The sequence below is a fragment of the Hemitrygon akajei genome, unplaced genomic scaffold (genome assembly GCF_048418815.1).
Source record: "Hemitrygon akajei unplaced genomic scaffold, sHemAka1.3 Scf000110, whole genome shotgun sequence".
Lineage (NCBI taxonomy): Eukaryota > Metazoa > Chordata > Chondrichthyes > Myliobatiformes > Dasyatidae > Hemitrygon > Hemitrygon akajei.
The window spans coordinates 312,433-337,969 of record NW_027331996.1 but is presented as its reverse complement, the minus strand read 5'-3'; the positions used below and the strand labels follow the sequence as shown (position 1 = coordinate 337,969).

General features: G+C 45.7%; 2 protein-coding genes across 2 annotated transcripts in view; both read right to left on the bottom strand.

Moving 5' to 3' along the window:
* Positions 1-25,537, bottom strand: part of LOC140723346 (zinc-binding protein A33-like) — a 402,895-nt gene that overhangs the window by 253,624 nt on the left and 123,734 nt on the right. The window lies entirely within an intron of this gene.
* Positions 1,529-25,198, bottom strand: LOC140723355 (uncharacterized). The gene is made up of 3 exons (XM_073037939.1): positions 25,012-25,198; positions 13,388-13,488; positions 1,529-4,382 (listed from the first exon to the last, which is right to left on the bottom strand). The coding sequence occupies exons 1-3, from the start codon at positions 25,196-25,198 to the stop codon at positions 1,935-1,937; spliced, it is 2,736 nt and encodes a 911-aa protein (XP_072894040.1). The 3' UTR covers positions 1,529-1,934.

Below are 25,537 nucleotides of genomic sequence, written 5' to 3'. Positions count from 1 at the left end.
ATTACAATAAATAATAAACAGGACAAGAGGGCAAGGTGTCAGTCCAGGCTTCGGGTATTGAGGAGACTGATGGCTTGGAGGAAGTAACTGTTACATTGTCTTGTCGTGAGAGCCCGAATGCTTCGGAGCCTTTTCCCAGACGGCAGAGGGAGAAGAGATTGTATGAGGGATGCATGGGGTCCTTCATACATAATGCTGTTTCCTTTTCGGATGCAGCGTATAGTGTAAATGTCGGTGATGGCGGGAAGAGAGAACCCGATGATCTTTTCAGCTGACCTCACTACTCGCTGCAGGTCTTGCGATCCGAGATGGTGCAATTTCCGAACCAGGCAGTGATGCAGCTGCTCAGGATGCTCTCAATACAACCCCTGTAGAATGTGATGAGGATGGGGGTGGGAGACGGTGGGTGCTCACTCCTCATCACGGTCACCGTCCTCAAACAGGATCTGTATCCCAGACATGGGTTCGGGATCCCTTGTTTCCCTGTCAGTTCGAACTTTAGACTGACGTTCCTGCCCTTCTCTCCTATCTAGGCCGGCCTTGGTTTGCTGACGTTGTTTTTCCTGCTCTCGCTTTCGGCGCACATTCACCCATTCACACTCCGCCTTTCGCGTCTCGCAACGTTCTGCAGTACGTACCTCTCTCCCTTTGTCACACGAATTATCCCTCCAACTTGCTAATCATGTACTGTTCCACTTTGCATCTGCCTTATCCTTCCATTGCCTTTTCAAAAATTTCCACTTCTTCCCACAGCTCATCTTCCATATCAAATTTACTGCTTGTTCTCAAGAGGTAATATCGCAGGCTCCCGCTCAGTGGCCACATTTTCCCCCAATCTTTTTATTCAGCGCTGCAGTGAACATTCATAAATCTTTTTCCTTGTCTGGAAAACTCTCACACACATTGTGTAGGGCTGCTCTCGGCCCACTCGTATCACTCGTCTCCATGACCTCTAAGTAATTTACCCGGCACAAAGCCTCCTGCTCGATTAACAATCAGATAAATTTACCCAGCAGGCACCACGTGCTGAATTGATAAATTTACCCAGCACGTCTGTCTCCTGCCCAGTTAGTAAAATTTACCCGGTACCGCCTCCTGCTCAATTATTAAAATTTGCCTAGCTTCCACAAGTCTTCCGACAGATACTTTCCCGATCCCGTCAAGGTATGCAAGCAGCCCTCGGCGAGGAACCGTGCCTCCAAAGGAACTACCGGAGAGCGACAAAAGGTGAAATACCTGTTGGGCGCCCGGTCGGTCTCCACAGTCCCCGGAGTGGTCCGGCCGCTTACTCAGTCTGTCTGCTTCGCACCCTCTGTATTGGGATCCTGTTCGTGACACCCAATGTTAAAGTCGAATCTGAATAAAACTCGGGAGACCAGTTTCCTCTCGGCATCACAGTTTATTGGATTCTCTTGCAAGAGTTTGAGACCCAGTTATCAAAGGGAAGGCATGTCAGTGCTGCCAGCCATCTGACAAGTGGACTCTCTCAGTCAGGTTACAGCAGTATATTCATACATAGTAAGTCCCATACGTCACTGTTGCAAGCTGCTACTAGAACTGGTACACTCACCAAGTCTGTTGGTGCAAAACTTAATGTCTTAGATAACAGAGTGCACTAACTCAAGGCTTGAATATCGATGGATATACAGTCCAGTCCTTATCAGCTATTCCCTTTGCAAGGTCCTGACTTCATTCCAGACAGATGTTCATTGCTGTCCTTATCGATGAGTCCTTACTCAAACACGGGTACAATATATATTATCAAATTCTCAATGTCCCTCTGACAATTAAAAGGAAACCAGCATAAGCCGTTTACTTTCCTAACTGATGAAGACAGAGTTTACTTTAGTTCAAAAATTCCTGTTCAGTCCCAATTATTCTTTTAGCTAGAGGTTACTTGGGTTCAAAATGATTTTTTATATATCCACATTTCCTCAGAATGGTTTCTCCCCAGTGTGAATTTGCTGATGTCTCGAGAGCTGAGATGAACGACTGAATCCTTTCCCACATTCAGAGCAGGTGAACGGCCTCTCCCCAGTGTGAACAAGCTGATGTTCTTTCAGCTGAGCTGAATCGGTGAATCCCTTCCCACATTCTGGGCAGATGAATGGCTTCTCCCCAGTGTGAATTCGCTGGTGTCTCAAGAGCTGGGATGAACGACTGAATCTTTTCCCACACTCAGAGCAGATGAATGGCCTCTCCCCAGTGTGAACTCGCTGATGTAACTTCAGTTGAGATGACTGAGCGAATCCTTTCCCACATTCAGAGCATGTGAATGGTTTCTCCTCACTGTGATCTAACTGGTGCGTTAATAGACTAAAACGCCGAGTGAATCCTTTCCCACAGTCTAAGCAGGTGAACGGCCTCTCCACAGTGTGAACAAACTGATGTTCTTTCAGATGAACTGAATCGCTGAATCCCTTCCCACATTCTGAGCAGATGAATGGTTTCACCCCAGTGTGGATTTGCTGGTGTCTCAGGAGTTGAGATGAACAAATGAATCCTTTCCCACATTCTGAGCAGGTGAACGGCTTCTCCCCAGTATGGACTCGCTGATGTACCTTCAGTACAGATGACTGAGCAAATCCCTTCCCACATTCAGAGCAAGTGAATGGCCTCTCCCCGGTGTGAACTCGCTGATGTAACTTCAGTTGAGCTGACTGGGCGAATCGTTTCCCACATTCAGAGCATGTGAACGGCTTCTCCCCAGTGTGGACTCGCTGGTGTTTGTGTAGGTTGGACGAGTGAGTGAATCCCTTCCCACAGTCAGAGCAGGTGAACGGCCTCTCACTAGTGTGAACTCGCTGATGTAACTTCAGTTCAAATGACCGTGCAAATCCTTTCCCACATTCTGAGCAGGTGAACGGCTTCTCCCCGGTGTGGACTCGCTGATGTGACTTCAGTTCAGAAGACTGAGCGAATCCTTTTCCACATTCAGAGCAGATAAATGGCTTCTCCCCAGTGTGAACTCGCTGGTGTCTGTGTAGGTTGGACGAGTGAGTGAATCCCTTCCCACAGTCTGAGCAGGTGAATGGCCTCTCCCCAGTGTGAACTCGCTGATGTACCTTCAGTTCAGATGACCGAGCAAATCCTTTCCCACATTCAGAGCAAGTGAATGGCTTCTCCCCAGTGTGGACTCGCTGATGTGACTTCAGTTGAGATGACTGAGCGAATCCTTTCCCACATTCAGAGCATGTGAATGGTTTCTCCTCACTGTGATCTAACTGGTGCGTTAATAGACTAAAACGCCGAGTGAATCCTTTCCCACAGTCTAAGCAGGTGAACGGCCTCTCCACAGTGTGAACAAACTGATGTTCTTTCAGATGAACTGAATCGCTGAATCCCTTCCCACATTCTGAGCAGATGAATGGTTTCACCCCAGTGTGGATTTGCTGGTGTCTCAGGAGTTGAGATGAACAAATGAATCCTTTCCCACATTCTGAGCAGGTGAACGGCTTCTCCCCAGTATGGACTCGCTGATGTACCTTCAGTACAGATGACTGAGCAAATCCCTTCCCACATTCAGAGCAAGTGAATGGCCTCTCCCCGGTGTGAACTCGCTGATGTAACTTCAGTTGAGCTGACTGGGCGAATCGTTTCCCACATTCAGAGCATGTGAACGGCTTCTCCCCAGTGTGGACTCGCTGGTGTTTGTGTAGGTTGGACGAGTGAGTGAATCCCTTCCCACAGTCAGAGCAGGTGAACGGCCTCTCACTAGTGTGAACTCGCTGATGTAACTTCAGTTCAAATGACCGTGCAAATCCTTTCCCACATTCTGAGCAGGTGAACGGCTTCTCCCCGGTGTGGACTCGCTGATGTGACTTCAGTTCAGAAGACTGAGCGAATCCTTTTCCACATTCAGAGCAGATAAATGGCTTCTCCCCAGTGTGAACTCGCTGGTGTCTGTGTAGGTTGGACGAGTGAGTGAATCCCTTCCCACAGTCTGAGCAGGTGAATGGCCTCTCCCCAGTGTGAACTCGCTGATGTACCTTCAGTTCAGATGACCGAGCAAATCCTTTCCCACATTCAGAGCAAGTGAATGGCTTCTCCCCAGTGTGGACTCGCTGATGTGACTTCAGTTGAGATGACTGAGTGAATCCCTTCTCACAGTCTGAGCTTGTGAATGGCATCTCCCTAGTGTGAACTAACTGATGTTGCAGCAGGTGATTTGACTGAGTGAATGCCTTCCCACAGTCTGAGCTGGTGAATGGCCTCTCCCCAGTGTGAACTCGCTGGTGTCTATGTAGGTTGGATGAGTGAGTGAATCTCTTCCCACAGTCTGAGCTGGTGAATGGCCTCTCCCCAGTGTGAACTCGCTGGTGTCTATGTAGTGTGGACGAGTGAGTGAATCTCTTCCCACAGTCTGAGCAGGTGAACGACCTCTTCTCAGTGTGATCTCACTGCTGTTCATTCAGTTGAGATGATGAGTGAACCCGTTCCCCTATTCAGAGCAGGTGAATGGCTTCTCCCCGGTGTGAATTCATTGGTGTCACTGTGGTCTGGTTGAGTGTGTGAATGTCTTCCCACCATCCGAGCAGGTCAATGTCCTCTCACTGGTGAACTTTAGGAGATATCTTCAGCATCGACAATGGAATGAATTGCTTCCCACTTAGAGAACAGGTGGAGCATCTCACTAAGCTGTGAACTTGCTGATGTATCTTCAGACTGGATGACTGAGTAGTTCCCCTCCCTCACACAGAGCAGGTGAATGGCCTCTCCCCATGGTGAACTCACTGGCATGTCTGTGGGTAGGCTGTGAGTGAATCCCCTCCCACACTGAGAGAAGGAGAATGATATCCCACTGCGATCAATTCTCTGTCAATTCAGAAAGTCAGATGTTTGAATCCCTTGTACAATCAAAGCAGCTGAAGAACTGATCTCCAGTGAACAAATGCTGGTGTGTTCTCAGCACCCCGGTTCCAGTGGATTTCACTGAGTTACAACAGAAAACTTGATTTCAGTGACAGAACACATTACAAGTTGGTATGAGATAATTCTTCATCTCCGTGGATCGACAACAGATGTGTTGGTGTTGCAAAGAAAATATTTGGTCACTCCTTTAAATATCCAGAGTCAGCAAAACTGATGTGTTGTTGTGTTTGAGATTCCCGTGCACAATTGTTCTGTCATTTCAAACCTGTAAAAATATTTGCAAAAGACATCAATGGGTGAAGGACAGTATTTCAGGAGAGATTATAGTCTGTGGTTTGAACATAAGAAATAGGAGCCGGAGTCACCCATCCGGCCCATCGAGCCTGCTACACCATTTAATAAGACCATGGCTGATCTAGCGATGGACATCTCCACCTACCTGCCTTTTCCCCATAACCCTTAATTCCCCTACTATGCCAAAATCTATCCAACCTGGTCTTAAATATATTTACTGAGGTAGCCTCTATTCCTTCATTGAGCAGAGAAATCCACAGATTCACCACCCTCTAGGAATCCTCCTCATCTCCATCCCAATTTCCCCCAAATCTTGAGGTGACGTCCTCTAGTTCTAGCCTCATCTACCAGTGGAAACAACTTTCCTACCTCTATCTTATCTACTCCTTTCATAATTTTACATGTTTCTATATGTTCTCCTCTGAATGAGAGCTCTGGCATCACAATTTTACCAATTTCAACTCAAGTTGGGGGTACTCATCTTGAGATATACCCCAGGCTACCATGGGAAGTGAGGGAGGAAAATACTGGATGTCTGGTGATGATCTTTGCACCATCAGTAGGGAGGGGAAAAGTACCAGAGGATGAGAAGACATTGTTCTCTTTTCAGGTAAGCCAGATAAGCCAGGAAATTACAGACCAGTGGTTCTTACTTCAGAGGAGGGCACGCTGTTGGAGAAGCTCCTGAGAGGCAGCATTTCTGAGCATTTGGAGAAGCATCATCTGATGTGGGACAGTCAGCGTGGCTCTGTCTAGGGCAGATCGTGCCTTACGAACCTGATTGATTTCTTTGAGGATGTAACAAAACACACTGATGAAGGTAGAGCATTGGGTGTAGTGTACGTGGCTTTCAGTGAGACTTTTGATAAGATTCCTCATGCAAGGCTCATTCAGAAAGTAATGAGGCAAGGATCCAAGTAGACCTTGCTTTGTGGATCCAGAATTGGCTTGCCCACAGAAACCAAAAGGTGGCTGTAGATGGTTCATATTCTGCATGGAGGACGGTGACCAGCGGTGTTCCACAGGGATGTGTTCTGAGACTCCTTCTCTTTGTGATCTTTATAAATGATCTTGATGAGGAAGTAGAAGGGTGGGTCAGTAAGTTTGCTGATGACACAAAAGCTGAGGGTGTTGTGAGCAGTCTGGACAGTTCTCCAGAGGTTACATCAGGACATCGATAGGATGCAGAACCAGCAGATGGAGTTCAACCCAGATAAGTGTGCTGTGGTTTATTTCAGTACATCAGATTTGAAGACAGAATGTAATATTATGTTAGGACTCTTGGCAGTGTGGAGCATCAGCTAGATCTTGGGGTCCATGTCAATTTTACACTTAAAGCTGCAGCACTGATTGACATTGTTGTTAAGAAGGCCTTCATCAACCATGGAATTGAGTCCAAGAGTGGTGAGGTAATGTTGCAGCTATATAAGACCTGATTTATACCCCACTTAGAGTATTCTATTACCTCATTACAGGAAGGTTGTGGATACTATAGAAAGAGTGCAGAGGAGATTTACAAGGATGTTGCATGGATTGGAGAACATGCCTTATGAGAATAGGTTGAGTGAACTTTAGAGTGACGGAGGATGAGAGGTGACCTGATAGATGTGTATAAGATGATGAGAGGCATTGATCGTGTGGACAGCCAGAGGCTTTTTCCTGGGGCTGAATTGGCAAACACAAGGGGCATTGTGTTAAGGTGCTTGGAAGTAGGGTCCATGGGGATGTCAGAGGTAGGTTTCTCACACAGAGAGTAGCAGGTGTATGGAATACACAGCCAGCGATGACAGTACAGGCAGATACCATACAGTCTTTTGAGAGACTCAAATAATTTCATGGAGCTTAGAATACACAGAGTGCAATGCAGTTGGGAAATACGAGGCAGTTTCTAGAATAGATTACATGGACGGCACAACACTGTGGGCCGAAGGGCCTGTATTATATTGTAGATTTCTCTGTTTCCATATGCACTCATCTTCTAACAAGGCATGGATCAGACATTCTGACTGACCATCAAATTATCTGACTATATCCCTGTCTTTATGAGAATGGGCTGTTTCTGACTTCAATCAACCTGTGACTTGGCTCAATCTGTCTCTGTCCTTTGGTATTATTTCAAGTTCTGGTCATGTTCCACAATACTACAAAGATCACTTGTTACTGCATGTACGATCCTGGAGATTTACTAATTACTTGGATCGCCCCCCCCCCCCCCCATCTGCTAATTGACAGTGATGAACCCATCGATGGCAATGCCAATGAATATATAGTGGAGGGCAGTGGTTATTCTCATTGGAGTGCGGCACCTTTGTGATCTGAAAGCCAGAAGTCACGTCATCGAGGTAAAGGTGTTTCATATCGTTATTGACCCAGAGAGAACTAAATCTGCCGGAAGGTTTTATTTCCATACAGCACTAATTACTGGAAGGTAAAACTCTTCAACCGAGCTTAACTGGGAACTATATTTTTGTTCGGATTCATAATCCTCGGATTTACATAGTGGAGCTCGGCAATGTTTCGGACATACATCCGCTCGCACTTCCTTCGACTGAACGGAACAACACCGGCAATACCGCCCATGGCTGCCTCTTTACCCAGAAACCCTCACGAAGAGAAACCTCCCGGTATTGTTGAGTTGGTTGTGGGCTGGGCTGAGAGTTTGGAAGGTGGTGGTGCATGTGTGAATGTGGTTTGGAACTTGTTGAGGGAAAGAGAGTCGGGAAGGAGAGGGAATTGCTGGGAGGGGATTGCCTGGGTCTGGTAATGGCAGACAAGGTGAGAGGAGGGGCTGAGGGAAAGAGAGTGGAGAAGGAGCGGGATATGGATTTGGGATCAGAGGTAGGTAGCTGTGGAGAAATGGATTATTGTGAAGGGAGAAATAAAGGGAATAAGGAGATAGTGAGGGGATGGATGAAAACCGAGACAAAGGGAATAAAAGAATAAGAAATGACAATGCAGAGAGTTCTGAAAGTGAGGAAGATGAAGAAGTTCAGAGAGGAGGTGTTGTCATAATTAGGTTTAATGAGAAGGTGCAAGGACACATGAAGATAATTAACCCGTTTGTGCTAACAAAAACTTTGGCAAATAAGATAGGGGAAATAGTATTTGCAAAAGTCCTTAATGATGGCAATCTATTAGTAAGATGTGTGAATGAGGAACAACTTGAGAAAGCACTCAAGCTAAAAGAGATAGAAAAATGCAAGGTGGAATATACAGGGAAGGTGGGAGCATGAAATGGTGGTTGTAAAGGAGTGATCACGGGTGTACCAATGAGTATAAACATGGAGGAGCTGAAGAGGAATATCAAAGGGGGGAAAGTAATTAATGTTCTGAGACTGAAAACAATAAAGGAGGGAATGAAAAAGGAAAGTGAAATAGTACTGATTGAATTTGAAGAAGAAAGTGTTCCTGGGTTTCATGAGTTACCCAGTAAGGGTATATGTGCCAAAGCCATTGAGGTGCTATAATTGTCAAAGGTTTGGACATATAGCTAAAAACTGTAAAAGGCAGAGGAGATGTGCCAGATGTGGGGATGATCATGAATATGGAAAGTGCGGAACAGGAGTGCAACCAAAATGCTGTAATTGTGGAGGAGTTCATAATGTGGCGCATAGTGAGTGTGAAGTTATGAGACGGGAGAATAAAATTCAAGAAATAAGAGTGAAAAGAAAGATCCGTTATGCAGAAGCTGTAAGAATGTCAAGAGAACAGAATAATGCTCCTAATGACCATAGAGCAATAGGGATGCAAGAGATACAGCGAAGAGTAAATGACAGGATTTATGTGGAAAATAAAGCTGTAGTAACATTCATTGCAGGAGTCATTATTACTACGGAAGAGGTAAAGTCAAAAAGTGACAAAATTCAGCTGGTGGTCAAAGCAGCAGTAAACCATTTAGGGTTAGTAGGACTGACATGGGAAGACGTGAGGGAGAACCTCACTAGTCAGTCAAGCCAGGAAGTGTCGTAGGTTGGTTAGTACTCATTATGGTGATTCTTTTGCAATGGAATGCAAGGAGTTTACTGGCCAATGGCCAGGAATTTAAGGAATTTATTAAGGAAATGGTTGTAAAACCGGATGTAGTGTGTATTCAGGAAACTTGGTTGAAACCAGTTTTAGACTTTGTGGTACATGGGTATACAATGATACGGAAAGATAGAAATCTAGGGGGAGGAGGAGGTTGTGCTATGTTAATCAAGCAAAGTACACCGTATAGAGTACTGGAAAAAGGAGTCGATCAGGAGTACATAGTGGTGGAAATATGGGAGAGAGGGGAGGGAGTGGTTATAATTAACTACTACAATCCATGTAAAAGGTTGGATTTGGACAGCCTACTAAGGATACAAGGACAAAATAGACACAAAGTAGTGTGGTGTTCAGATTTCAATGCTCACAGCACAATATGAGGGGATCCGATTACAGATTCAAATGGAACGGTAATTGAAGATTTGATGGAAGAAAGGGATTTGGTATGTATGAGTGATGGTAGAGGAACAAGGATAAACATAACAACAGGAACTGAGTCGGTATTAGAGATTATGTTAGTGTCTAATGTCTTGGCTGGCATCAGTAACTGGGTAGTTTGGACTGCTTCAACAGTAGGCAGTGATCACTACCCAGTTTTATTTTCACTGGGTGAAAGAGTTGAAATAAGACCAGGTGGGGGAGTCCCAAAGTGGGTGTTTGGAAAAGCAGATTGGGGTAAGTTCCAGAAGTTAAGTGAAGAAGCATTGACAAAGATTGACATTTCTGGAGATATAGATTAATTAAACAGTCAGGTAACTTCAGCAATTGTTATGGCAGCAGAAGGATCTATACCCAGGAGTAAAAATAGGATGAATAGAAAAAATAGTGCCATGGTGGTCAGAGGAATGTTGTCAGGCTGTAAAAACCAGACATAGAGCAATCAGGCTAGTTAAAAGAACCCATAATATGCAGCATTTGATTCAATATAAGAAGGCACAGGCAGTGGTGAGAAGAACTAAACGTCAAGCTAAAAGGGCAAGTTGGAGGAGTTTTTGCAACAAATTAGGAAGAACAACGCCTGTGGGAGAGGTATGGGGAATGATTAAGAGGATGGGGGGAGATAGAAGGGATTGGGAGTATCCAGTAATGATGTCTGAGGAGGAAACAGCAGTCTCCAGCAGGGATAAGGCTGAGATCATGGCCAAGTCATTTGTAAAGATACATAGTTCAGAAAATTTGTCTGAAGAAGGGAGAAGGAGAAGGGAAAGAACAATGAGTCAATACCCAGGTGTGTTAAACAGGAGGGAAGAAACAGATGATATAATTGATGATCCATTTACTTTGGCAGAAATGGTGAGAGCAATAAAGAGATCGACACCAGGGAAAGATCTAATATGCTACTTTATGCTAAAAAATCTAGGAGAAGGAGCGCTCTTGAAGTTACTGCATTTTTACAACAGAGTGTGGGAGGGCGGAAGATTGCCAAGTGCATAGAAAGAAGCAGTAGTAATTCCAATAAGGAAACCTGGCAAGGATCCGTCAAAACCCACTAGCTACAGGCCAATAGCACTAACATCAAATATATGTAAGGTAATGGAAAGGATGATAACTGAAAGCTTATCATATGATCTTGAGAAGAGAGGAATGCTGGCAAGTTATCAGAGAGGTTTTCTGAAGGGAAGGAATTCCATGGACTCAGTGATAAGGTTAGAGACTGAAATAAGAAAGGCCCAGGCAAATAAAGAAGCAGTAGCCTATGAAAATTGAAAAAGCCTATGATATGATGTGGAAGGAAGGATTATTAATTAAACTGCACAAGATGGGGGTTGGGAGGAGAGTTTTTAATTGGATTAAAGATTTTTTGTTTGGTAGACAAATTCAAGTTCAGATTGGATCAGAATTATCAAAACAGTACATAGTGGGAAATGGCACACCTCAGGGTAGTGTGATTAGCCCCTTACTTTTCATCATTATGATCAATGATGTCTTCACAAAGGTACCAGTGGATATAGGTAGGTCACTGTTTGCGGATGATGGGGCCTTGTGGAAAAGAGGCAGGAACACGGAGCATATAATCAGGAAACTACAAGGAGCAATTGATGAAGTGGTAGAGTGGGGTTATGATTGGGGATGTAGATTTTCAGTGGAAAAAACTCAAACTGTATTTTTCACTAGGAAAAGAATTGAAGTAGGGAAGAAGTTAAGGATGTATGGGATTGATTTAGAAAGGGTTGGATCATTTAAATTTCAGGGAGTTATATTTGATTCACGATTAACATGGGCAGACCATATCAGGAAAGTTGAGGAGAAATGTAAAAAAGTAATAAACGTGATGAGATGTTTGACTGGTAGGGAATGGGAGCAAGTTGTTCAGCATTAAAGAGAATGTATGTGGCTTTAGTAAGATCTGTGTTGGATTATAGAAGTGTAGCATATGGATCAGCAGCTAGGTCTCTTATAAGGAAACTGGATGTGATTCAGGCTGAGGTTTTGAGAGTGTGCAGTGGGGCTTTTAAAACATCACCAGTATCAGCCCTGCAGGTAGAAATGGGAACAATGCCTTTGGAATTAAGAAGGATGCAATTGATGGCAAACTACTGGGTTAATTTGCAGGGACACAATGACTCCCACCCTGCTAAAGGAGTGTTGCAGGAGTCCTGGGAAAATGGGAGGTTTCAGAGGGAAAACTTTAGTCGGGTAGGGAATGATATTGTTAGATCATATGGAGTGTTTGATCTAAGGATAAGTCCTTCAGTAGTTTATGTGGTTGTAGCTCCATGGAAGCTGGTATGGCCTGACATAGACTGGCATTTGTTAGAGGTAAAAAGGAAAGGAAAGTATAAAACTGATTTGGTAAGTGCATTTAACTGTTATGTGATGGAAATGTATAGTGATTATACTCAGGTCTATACAGATGGTGCTAAGGAACCTGAGACAGGAGTGACAAGGTTTGGGGTGGCAATACCAGCAAAAGCAATTGCAATCAGCAGAAGAGCATCTGATAAGTTAGCGGTGTGTACAGTGGAGATGATGGCAGTGTTGGTTGTGTTGCGTTGGGTGGAGAAAACTAAACTAGTCAAAGCGTTGATATGCTCAGATTCATCTTCAGTACTAGCAAGTTTAAGGTCTTCTCCCTCAAACAGCTGGCAAGATGTACTTCATGAAGTCCTTCAGTCAGTCACAAGAGTTGCAAATCAGGGAGGTCAGGTTAAATTTCTATGGGTTCCAGCTCACCTAGCGGTGAAGGGCAATGAAAGGGTGGATGAGTTGGCAAAGAGGGCAGTAAAGAAAGAAAATATAGAAATGCACATTAGTATTAGTAAAGCAGATGTTAAGTGTGTAATCTGGGGGAAAAAATAACCAAATGTGGCAAGAAAGATGGGACAGGGAGGGGAAAGGGAGGCATTTATATCAAATACAAAAAAGTGTTGCAGGTACTAGGGTAGGAAGTAGATACAGAAGAGAGGAAATTGTGTGGACTAGGTTAAGGCTGGGGCACTGTGCACTAAACCAAACACTGAAATTGATAGGGAAACACCAGACAGGACTGTGTGAGGAATGTCAGGAAGAGGAGTCAGTAGAGCATGTAGTTCTGAGTTGCAGGAAGTATGGGATACAGAGAGAGATGATGAGAATTAATCTAAGGGAACTGGGGGTGCAGGAATTCACATTGAAAGGGTTGCTGGGCATGGGTGAGAGAACACAGGTCAGGGTATTTTTAGCTTTCTTAAGGGGTACAGGGGTTTTTTATAGGATATGATGGATAAACAGAAATAGGGTACTAGGATGGGGAGGATAAATTGTAGGTTAGGTTATGTGTATGTGTCCGATTGGATGAAGGGATTTAGAATGTGAGTCCATCGCATACTCCGGAGCAGAAGGTGACGGTAATGCACCATTAAGCTGGGTGCCAACCGCTGTAAAACAAGAGAGGGAGGGGGAGAGAGGGGGAGGGGAAGAGGGGGAGGGAGGGGGAGGGGGAGAGGGAGAGGGAGGGGGAGAGGGAGAGGGAGAGAGGGAGAGGGAGAGGGAGAGGGAGAGAGAGACCTCCCTGGCCGCATTGAAAGGCCCGAGAATGCGCATGCGCCGGTAAGCATGCTTTGGGGCCGGGTACGGATCGTGGGGCTGAGAGAGAGGGAAGAGGACCAGGACCGCCGTGGGGTGCAGCACCAGTGTTGCTGGAAATCACAGTAGTTGTCCTTCGGTCGCGTTTCAGACGCCGGTGAATTAGAACCCGCCCGGAACCCGCTCTTACCTTTGTCCGGTCGTTTTCGGCCTCTGGGCTACTCGGCGCATGCGCGATACTCGGGATTGGTGCCCCGACCACGCATGCGCAATGATTTATCAGGCGAGAATCTGCAGATACGGAACCCAAAGCAACACAGACAAGATGCTGGAGGAACTCAGGGGGGCCGGCGGCGACTATGGAGAGGAGTGAACAGTCGGCGTTTCAGACCGAGACCCCTCTTCAGGACTGGAAAGGAAGGGAGGGAGTCAGATTGTGGGGCGACATGAGGTGATAGGTGAAAACGGGAAAGGGGGAGGCGTAAAGTCAAGAGCGGTGAAGTCGCTGAAAGAGATATAGGGCTGGAGAATAATAATAATAATAATAATAATAATAATAATAATAATAATAATAATAATAATAATAATAATAATACTTTATTGATCCCGAGTGGGAAATTCTTTCGTTACAGCAGCAATATTTAAAATCGCACTTAGCAGTGTGAAGACTTTACTAAAAATAGAGAATATTAACATACACAGTATTACTGTACCAATGTGCAATAATAATGTATGAAACAATATTGCAGAGACTATTGAACTATGATCTGTCACAGAAAGATGTATTGAATTGACTTTATTTTTTACATCCTTCACATACATGTGGAGTAAAACTGTTTACGTTATGCCTCCGTCTAAATGTGCAATGTGCAATCGTAGTATTTCATAGTAATTTATAATAAACAGAACAGTCAAGGTAACATAGAAATGCACTCAAATCAGCGTGAGTTAAGCAGTCTGATTCCTGGTGGAAGAAGCTGTCCCGGAGCCTGTTGGTCCTGGCTTTTCTGCTGCAGTAGCGTTGCCCCGATGGTAGCAGCTGGAATATATTGTGATTACCTTGACTCAGGTGCCCTATGATCCTGCGGCCCCTTTTCACACACCTGTCTCTAAAAATTTCCTGAATAATGGGAAGTTCACAACTACAGATGCGCTGGGCTGTCTGCACCACTCTCTGCAGAATCCTTCCATTAAGGGAGGTAAAGTTCCCATATCCCAGTCGCGATGCTCTCAGTTGTGCCCCTGTAGAAAGTCCTTAGGATTTGGGGGCCCATACCAAACTTACTCAACCGTCTGAGGTGAAAGAGGCGCTGTTTTGCCTTTTCCACCGCACAGCTTGTGTGTACAGACCACGTGAGATCCTCGGTGATGTGGATGCCGAGGAACTTAAAGCTGTTTACCCTCTCAACCCCAGATCCTTTGTTGTCAATAGGGGTTAGCCCGTCTCCATTCCTCCTGTAATCCACAACCAGCTCCCTTGATTTTTCGACATTGAAGGAGAGGTTGTTATCTTGATACCATTGTTTCAGAGAGATGACTTCTTCCGTGCAGGCCACCTGATTATTGTTTGAGATTGGGCCAATCAATGTGGTGCTGTCGGCAAATTTAATGAAGAGATTGGAGCTGTGGGTGGCCGGTTAGCAGATGGACTGTTGTATGTGTTTATTACATCTGATAGGAAAGAGCTTCTGTAACGGTCCTTGTGACAGCGGTGCTGAGTGAGTCTGTTCGAAAGGGTGCTCCGCTGCCTGTGCAGTCGCTCATGGTGAGGATGTGCCCGATTGTCCCTAATGGGTGTCCATTTGTTTAGTGACACCACTCCTCTCCACCACTCACTCGAAAGAGCCCCGGTTGTGGTCAAGGACGGTTCCAACCTTTCTGATGAGTTTATTTTGCATCGATGCTGCTCCCCCAACGTAAGCGGCAAAGAAAACTGCAGTCGCTACAACAGACTGGTAAAACATCTCCAGCATCCTGCCTAACACATTCAAGCATCTCGGCTTCCGTAGAAGATGGAGACCGCTCATCCCCTTCTTGTAAACAGCCTTACTTCTGTTACTTGTGTTCTCAGCGCCCGGTTCCAGTGGATTTCACTGAGTGACATCGAAAATATTTCAGTCACGTTTCCGGCTGAGATGCGACACTGCTTCATCCCCGAGGATCAACAGCTGATATATCGGTGTTTCAATGGAAATATCTGGCCACTCCTTAAATATCCGGACAGAGGTGTGTTGTGTTTGAGAATTCCCGGACACAAATTGCTGTTTCTTTCCTGTAGAAAGATTTACAGAAGACATCAATGGATGAAGGACTGAATTTCGGGGACGGCATGGTCGTGTACTTTGGTAGAAGAAATAAAAGGGCAGACTATTTTGTAACTGGAAAAAAAATATTAAAAAACATTAAAAATTAAAGGGCCTTCTGAATCCTCGTGTAGGATTCCCTGAAGGATAATTTGCAGGTTGAGTCGACGTTGAGGAAGTTCTCTGTGATGTTGGCATTCACTTCGAGAGGAAAGGCAAGGATGCCTTGGTGAGGCTTTACAAAGAGGCCTCACTTGGAGCATTGTGAGCAGTTTCCGGCCCCATATCCAAGAAAAGATGTGCTGACCTCGGAAGGGGCTCAAAGGAGCCACAGGAATTTGAACAGGATCCAACAAAGTCTGTTTATGGGACATCAACCGTCTTCAACAGTCCTCTCTCCAATTCCAGCCTCACTCTTTCTGAACGTTGGAGTCTCCACTCACACTGCTCTAATCCTAACCTCACCATCAAACCCCAGATAGGGGAGGTGCTGTAGTTGTCTGTCGGACTGACCCCTACCTTGCTGAGGCCTATCGCCAACTCTCGGACACCTCCTCTTACTTACCCCTGGAACAGGACCCCAGTAAGGAACACCAGGACATCGTCTCCCACACCATCACCAACCATTTTGACTCTGGGGATCTCCCAGCACCACCACCAACCTCATACAGTAGCTGGGCCTGAACACCTCCCTCTGCAACTGGATCCTAGACTTCCTGACTGGGAGACCTCAGTCAGTCCGAATCGGGAGTCAGCATCTCCAACACCATCACACTGAGCACGGGGGTCCCCCAGGGCTGCGTGCTCAGTCCACTGCTGTTCACTCTGCTGACCCACGACCGTGCTGCAACACACAGCTCGAACCATATCATCCAGTTCACCGATGACACGACCGTGGTGGGTCTCATCAGCAAGAACGACGAGTCAGCTTACAGAGAGGAGGTGCAGCAGTTAACGGACTGGTGCAGAGCCAACAACCTGTCTCTGAATGTGAGCAAAACAAAAGAGATGGTTGTTGACTTCAGGAGGGCACGGAGCAACCACTCCCCACTGAACATCGACGGCTCCTCGGTAGAGATCGTTAAGAGCACCAAATTTCATCACCTGGCGGAGAATCTCACCTGGTCCCTCAATATCAGCTCCATAGCAAAGAAAGCCCAGTAGCGTCTCTACTTTCTGCGGATGCTGAGGAAAGTCCATCTCCCACCCCCCACCCTCATCACATTCTACAGGGGTTGTATTGAGAGCATCCTGAGCAGCTGCATCACTGCCTGGTTCGGAAATTGCACCATCTCGGATCGCAAGACCCTGCAGCGGATATGAGGTCAGCTGAGAAGATCATCGGGGTCTCTCTTCCTGCCATTACAGACATTTATACTACACGCTGCATCCGCAAAGCAAATAGCATCATGAAGGACCCCACGCACCCCTCATACAAACTCTTCTCCTTCCTGCCGTCTGGGAAAAGGCTCTGAAGCATTCGGGCTCTCACGACCAGACTATGTAACAGTTTCTTCCCCCAAGCTATCAGACTCCTCAATAGCCAGAGCCTGGACTGACACCTTGCCCTACTGACCTGTTTATTATTTATTGTAATGCCTTCACTGTTTTGTGCACTTTATACAGTCCTGGGTAGGTAATGGTAAGGAGTGAAAGTGAGCTTTGTAGACAAGAGAGTGAGAAGGGAGAAGGGACAGAAATGGATGGGTATGGAGTGGGAGGTGACTCACCTCATCTTGCCCTGATGACAGATGCTGCTTTTCCTTTTGCTAAGGCAGAGGTTGATGGACTTTCGATCGGTCAGGGCATGAAAGGATACGCGGCGAAGGCAGGAAAATGGGGCTGAAAGGGAAAATGGATTTACCATGATGAAGTGGCAGAGCGGTTTTGATGGGCCAAATGGCCTAATTCTGCTTCTGTCTCTCATGGTCTTATGGTCCAAGAGCAGCCTCTCATTCAATGAGAGCAAGAGCAATGAACTGGTTCTGGACTTTGGAGGAGGAAACAGGAACCCATGAGGCAATCCTCATCGGGGCTCAAAGGTGGAGACGTTCAGCAACTTTAAATTCCAAAGTGTTAACGTTTCAGAGGATCTGTCCCGAGCCCGGGACACAAGTGCAATTACAAGAAAGCAGGAACTGTCTGTCCTCAGTAGTATGGCCCAGCACATCATAGTGGATATGGCCCAGCACATCACGGGTAAAACTCTCCTCACAACTGAGCACATCTCTGCGGAGTGCTGTCGCAGGAAATCAGCATTCATCATCAAGGACCCCCACCACCCAGGCCATGCGCTCTTCTCAATGCTGCCATCAGGAAGAAGGTACATGAGCCTCAGGAGCCTCAACCCCAGGTTCAGGAACAGTTATTACACTCAACCAACAGGTCCTTCTTTCTTTTTACAATATTTTTATTCAGAAGAAAAAAAAGATTTAGAGTGCAACACATAGATACATCTCAACATAACTTGTGTACATTCATATATTGTAATAAAATTGATCAAAATGTTATAGCATAACACATAAAGTTATACCACTTTGTAATCAAACATTTAAAGATAGGTCATACATCATAAAATATTTTTTTTAAATATATAAAAAAGTCAACCCCCTACCAACTACCAAAGAAAAAAGCTGATGAATGACAATCGATAATTAGAAAAAAAACGTATTCACTTAAGAAGAGAAGATAAAAATATACATAAAAGTCTGTGCACTGTTAAACTTTATAAATTGGAAAAGTAATTTAGGAAAGGTCCCCAAATATCATAAAAAGATTGTTTCGAATTTAAGACTGAGCGGCGGATATTTTCTAAATTTAAATATGACATAATATCATTTAACTATTGAAGATGTGTAGGAGGGGCAGACTCCTTCCATTTAAGCAAGATTGCTCTTCTTGCTAAAAGAGAGGTAAAAACTAAAACCTGTAGGTTAGGAGTATTTAAAGTTATATCTTCATTTGCATTAATACCAAACAAGGCAGTAAGGGGATTTGGGTCAAATTGGACCCTAAAAAGTTGAGAAAAGGTATGAAATACTTCCCGCCAAAACTTTTCAATTGTAGGTCAAAACCAAAACATTTGAATGAAAGAGGCAACAGCAGAGTTGCATTTATTACAAAGTGGAGAAGCATGCGGGTAAAAACAGGAGAGCTTCTGTTTAGAAGCTCTATGAACCACTTTAAATTGTAGAAGAGAATGACGAGCATAGAAAGATGATTTATTAACCAGTTTAAGAATTTTATTCCATCTATCATCAGAAATCTGACAATTTAGGTCATCCTCCCAAGCCTTTTTTATTTTATCTAAAAAGTCTTGTCTGGAATCAATCAACAAGTTATAGATACCGGTAATAGAACCATTAACAAAAGGTTTTAAATTTAAAAGATCGTCCAGTAAATTTTTATCAGGACCTATAGGAAAAGTAGCTAATTGGAAACGTAGAAAATCTCTAATTTGAAAGTATCTGTAAAAATGTGATTTTGGGAGTGCAAATTTATTTGACAATTGGTCAAATGATGCAAGAGTTCCTGAGATAAACAAGTCCCAAAAACACTTAATACCTAGTTCATCCCAATCCTTAAAGATTTTGTCAGTCATGGAAGGGATAAAAAAAAAATTAAGGAGAATGGGAGATGATAATGAAAAAATTCGCTAAACCAAAAAAATTTCTAAATTGAGACCAGATCCCTAAACTTTGCTATTCCCACAACCAATGGACACAATCAACAGCTCTTCATCTCATGTTCTTGATGTTTATTTCTGGGTTATTTTTTAGTTTTATTTCTTTTGTATTTGAATTTTGTTGTCTTTTGCACATGGTTGTTTTGTTTGTCCTGTTAGGGGCGATCTTTCATTCATCTTATAATGGTTCTTGAGTTTACTGAATTTACAATATAATCAAATCCCAGGATTATACATGGTTATGTGCATATACTTTGATAATAAATGTACTTTGCATATTTTAAATTGTACATTTCAATTTGTAAATAACTCTCTGAAACACAAGAACGGGTTGTGAGCTCAGTCTGCTGGGTAAATTATTTTGTTCTGATCTGAATGGTCAGCCCAACACTGTGACCCGTCTTTCGAGGCACACCAATTACTGGAAATATTCCTGAATTGAACTGGAAAGCCTCAAATACTCTGCCTCTCTGCTCAAGCGTGCGAATACACATACACACACACACACACACACACACACACACACACACATTTAAAAACGTCGACAATCATACCAGTGCCCTAAAATACCAGGGTGACCTGCCTCAACGACTATCACCCAGTGTCGCTCACTACTGTGATGAAGTGCTTTGAGGGGTTGGTCATGGTCAATCAACTCCTGTCTGTGTGCAGGGACCCACTGCAATTTCCCAATCGCTACAATCTGTCAACAATTCTCACTGGCTCACACTCGGCCTTAGATCACAGGTCAATAGCAATACACAAGTCAGGCTGCTGATTACAGCTCAGCGTTCAACACAATCAGACCCTCAATTCTAATCAACAAGCTCTAAAACCTGGGCCTCTGTACCTCCTTCTGCAACTGGATCCTCACCAGGAGACCCCAGTCTGCGTGGATCAGAAATAACATCTCCTCCTTGCTGACAATCAACACTGGCACACCTCAACGATGCGTGCTCAGCCCACTGCTCTACTCTCTCTACACCACGTCTGTGTGGCTAGGCTCATCTATAAACCTGCCGACGACACAACTATTGTTGGTGGAATTTCCGATGGTGATGAGGAGGAGTACAGGAGTGAGATAGATCAGCAAGTTGAGTGGTGTCATAGCAACAACCTTGCACTCAACATCATGAAGACAAAGGAATTGATTGTGGATTCAGGAAGGGGAAGTCGAGGGAACACACACCAGTCCTCATCGTGGGGTCAGAAGTGAAAAGGGTGAGCAGTTTCCATTTCCTGCCTGTCAACATCTCTGAGGAACTATCCTGGGCCCAACATATTGATGCAGTTACAATGAAGGCACAACATCGGCTATATTTCATTCGCAGATTGAGGGGAATCGGTCTGTCACTAAAGACACTTGCAAATTTCTACAGATGTACTGTGGAGATCATTCTAACTGGTTGCATCACTGCCTGGTGTGGAGAGGCCACTGCACAGGATCGGAAACTGCTGCAGAAAGTTGTAAACTCAGCCAGCTCCTTCATGGACACTGGACTCCACAGCATCCTGGACACATTCAAAAGATGATGCCACAAAAAGGCGGCATCCATCATTAAGGACCCCCATCACCCAGGACATGACCTCTTCTCATTGCTACCATCAAGGAGGATGTACAGGACCCTGCAGACACACTCACGGGTTCAGGAACAGCTTCTTCCCCACCATCAGATTTCCGAATTGACAAAGAACCCAAGAACACCCCCTCAGTATTGTCCGTCTCGTTTTGCACTACATTTTAAATATCATTGTACACATTCTAATTGTAATCTGTAGTTTTTATTACTAAATATTGCAATGTACTGCAGACACAAAACAACAAATTTCACCACATATGCCGGTGATATTAAATCTGATTCTGATACACAAACACACACAGCTGGGCTCAGACATACAACACTCCCACATTCCTCCCTTTGTGACACCCTGCTTGCTCCGTGCCCCCCGGTATGAAGCTCAAACTGTGAACAGACACAACACCTGCCCTTTAAATTCATGGCTGAGGCTGTGTTGTGTCTGTTCACTGTTTGAGTTCGATATCAAATGAAGAGCATTGAATGGGAAGGAAGGTTTGAATACAAGAATAAAGATCTCCTCTGAAGGTATATGGGGTCCCGGTGAGAGCGTACATGGAACACTGTGCACAGGTCTGGTCTCCCTCCCGGAGTCAGCCTGTGGGATGAAGGAATGAAGAGAAGGTTTCAGAGATTGATTTCGGGTTGCGTTAGTGTCCTCAGAGAGATTACACTGACTGGCCCTGTCTCAAAATTAGAGCGATAACAAGTGGTCTGACTGAGACAGACACAGTCTCACAAGGTATTGACAGGGTGGGGGCAGGAATGACGTTTTTCCTCACTGGGTGTTGAATCAGGGGTCACAGACTCAGAATCTGATGTCAGCTCACAGAACTTAGAAGAAGAGTGCGGCGAATCTTTGGATTTTTTCCATAAGTTTTCTAAATTCAAAAGGCATATTAGAGGGCTCAGCGAAGATGAGAACGTTGCAGGAAAGTGGCGCTGAGATCAAAGATCAGCCATGATCGGAGTGAAATGCCGAACTGGGGCAAGGGGCCGAATGGCTACGCCTACTCCTGTTTCCTATTTTCGAAAGCACGAATTTACCTTTGCGCCCTGTTCTCCCTTGGCCTTCAGCCTGTCCGATTGCACAGGGGAGCGGTGAGAGCACCGGAGATCCATCGGCAGCCGCTGCGGGTCAGACCCGGGCTCCCAGCAGCAGGGGACAGGTCTGGGAGGAAAGTCCAGACAACAGGCCCCGATTCTCGGCGGGGAAAGACCGGGCACCCTCCGTGTAGCTGAAACTTCTCACGGAATCTCCGCCAGTCTCTTTACCTCTGCCATGGGAAGGATTCACCCGGCTGGTGTTGCAACCTTTACCCGAAATTTAACTCCCAATCTCCGGCATCTCCTCGGGTCCACTCGCTCTCAGTTCCAAACCTCGGACCGCTCCGAACATTCAGCATCCCGCCCACTGACACCCCTCAGCCAATAGGAGCAAGACTTCCCCGGCGGTGCCGTTGATTGGCTTTGAGTGTGTCTGAAGACGGGCTGCTGCTGGGAGCTGGAGATGTCAGTCACAGTTTGTTCACCGAATCAAAGCAAGTTCCCCGAGGCTCAAAGTTCAAAGTAAATTTTATTGTCAGAGTACAGATAACTCACCACATACAACCCCGAGAAGCATTTTGCTGCGGCGATGGGGAGAAAATCTGCAGGATAGTAACTATGACTGGATCAGTGAAAGACCAGCCAGAGTGCGGACGACAACAAACTGTGCAAATGCAAACATAAATAAATAGCGATAAATAACAGGAACATGAAATAACCGCAGCGGCTGCCGACGGATCTCCGGAGCTCTCACCGCTCCCCTGTGCATTCTGACAGGTTGAAGACCAGGGTAGAACAAGTCGCAAAGGTAAACACCTGGATTAGGAAATAAGAAACAGGCTATTCGGCCCCTTGCGCCTGTTCTGCCCTTCACTCGGACATAACACTATAAGACCATAAGACATAGGGGCAGAATTAGGCCATCTGGCCCATCGAGTCTGCTCCGCTGTTCAATCATGGCTGATCCTTTTTTCCCTCCTCACCCCCAGTTCCTGGCCTTCTCCCCGTAACCTTTGATGTCATGTCCAGTCAATAACCTATCAATCTCTGCCTTAAATACACCCAACGAGGTAGCCTCCACAGCTGCATGTGGCAACAAATTCCACAAATTCATCACGCTTTGTCTGAAGACATTTCTCCGATTCTCAGTTTTGAAAGGGCGCCTTTCTATCCTGAGGCTGTGCCTCTTGTCCGAGACTCTCACACCATGGGTAACATCTTTTCCACATCTAACTCTTCTACCTGTTAACATTCAAAAGGTTTCAATAAGATTCCCCTCACCATTTTGAATTCAACCGAGTACAGACCCAGAGCCATCAAATGTCCCTTTCATACCTGGAATAATCCTTGTGAAATTCATCCGAACCCTCTCCATGTCTGACCTTTGACCTCAACACCACTTTCCTGCAATGTCCCCATCAGCGCTGAGCCCCAGAATATGTCTATTAAATTTAGAAACCCTGTGGAGGAAATTCCAAAGATTCGCTGCACTGGTGAGGAAATTTCTCCTCATCTCAGTCCTGCTGAGGTGAACTGTGATATTCAGTCTGTGAACCCTGGTTCCACAGCCCAGCCAGGGGTAACATCATTCCTGCCCCAACCCTGTCAATAACCTGTGAGATTGTGCCTGTATCTTTAACTTCTCTAATTCTGAGACAGGCCCAATGCGATCAGTCTTATTCAAACTACCTCCGACTTCACTCATCTTGATACGATGATTGGTTGTGGGAGCATCTCAACGGACGGTAAGTGAGTGTAGTCATCCTGTGTTGTTCCCGAGCCTGATGGTTGAGGGGTAGTAACTGTTCCTGAACCTGGTGTTGCGAGTCCTGAGGCTCTTGTACCTTCTCCCTGATTGCAGCAGCGAGAAAAGAGCCTGGCCTGGGTGGTGAGCATCTCTGATGATGGATGCTGCTCTACTCCGACAGCGTTTCATGTCGATGTGCTCAGTGGTTGGGAGGATCCACCCGGGATGTACCGGGCCGAAACCAATACCTTGTGTCGGTTCATCAGGAAGGCGATGAACTACTTTGATGATCGGGAGACGTACTGGGGATATGGGGGAGAGGGTCCCTCCCAGTCTGATCCTCACTGCATGCCCGGAGATCACTCCCACAGCGCGCTGCCCTGAGATTACTGCAGTGGAGACGACACGGTCACTCACCTCTTTGCGGACTGTGGGCTGGCGAAGATCTGTGGAGAAAGATGCAAGGGCCTGTGCCACAGCAGCTGCGTGACAGAAGGCTCACTGATCCTCGGGTAAAGACATTGCACGGTTTATCCCTGTCAATATTCCATGGCAAATAATGCTTATTTTGATTTTAAAAAAACATCAACGTCTGGGCTCTGTCCAGAATTGTGGAAACTGGCCTTTCACTGGAGCTGGGACAGACATGGGTGAAGTCAGAAAGTTTCTTCAGGACTTCACCGACCAAAATGATCTTTTCCACCCTGTGACGTAGAATGTCCAGTCCTGGACTTTCCCTGCAGCCACGGCATCTGTCTTGTCACAGCACAATATTCTCTCGACATCCCCACTTTCATGGCATGAACTAATTTAATAGTTGTTTTAAATAGTTACTTAACCCCGGTTTTATACCCCAGTCTGACTCTCTTTACACCGTGAGAGAAAAAAAATAAAAACCGAGCAGCTGGAGGAACTCAACGGGTCAGGCAGCATCTGAGGGAAATGGCAATCGAGATTTCGGGTTGACACAGTCCAGCTGAAGGATCTCGACCTGAAAGCCGATTTTACATTTCTCTGCACAGATGCTGCCTGACCCGCTCAGTCCCTTGAGTTTCTTACTCCAGATTCCAGCATCCGCAGTCTCTTCTGCCTCTCTTTTCAGAACTTGTCCCTTTCAGTCCTGCCTCAGACTGAACCAGGCTCTTCTCTCCGGCTTCATTTCTGTTCTGCTTCTTCTTTAGCCCATCACGCCTACCGGGACACAGGCTGCCAACAGCAGCTCGTCAGTGTCCCCTGTCCAGGGCGAAGGTTACCGGCCCTGTTGCTTCTCCTTTCTCCGCACGACTTCAATCGCCTTCCAGGGGAAGGTCCTTCCGATCTCAGGGATGAGGCCTTTGGAGGTTCATTTGACATTTCTGTGCACTGCCGCTTTTCGGGACGAGGTTACAAACCTCCTTTCACTCCCTCAGCGCGCTGCCCCGAGATTACTGCAGTGGAGACGAGAGGGTCACTCACCTTTCTCGGACTGTGGGCTGGCGAAGATCTGTGGAGAAAGATGCAAGAGCCTGTGCCATAGCATCTGCGTGACAGAAGGCACACTGATCCTCGGGCTGTTCCGAGGATGCACAGGAAAACGGACAGCGAGTGTTGCTGGAAGATCATCAACTCGGAGAAAGATGCCCGAAACTTGTTGGCCTGCCATCACACCGAGATTTCCGGAGAGCAGGTTTTGCAAACCTGGGATCCACGATTACTGGTATTGGTCTTTGTCATAGAAAATATTTGGGAACCTCTGTCGTACAGGAATGCTGCCGACTGGCACATTCCATACTATAGGGACACCAATGGTACAGGGATCCTCTGCACTGGACAGGGAGTGGCCGGGTTGGCTGAGGAAGCCTCAGAGTTATTGTAGTAGTGAACCACCCCAGGGGAGCACATGGCTTCTCCTTTCAGCGTAAGACTTCAATCCTCTTCCGGGGAAGGTCCTTCCGATCGCAGGGATGAGGCCTTTGGAGATTCATTTGACATTTCTGTGCAC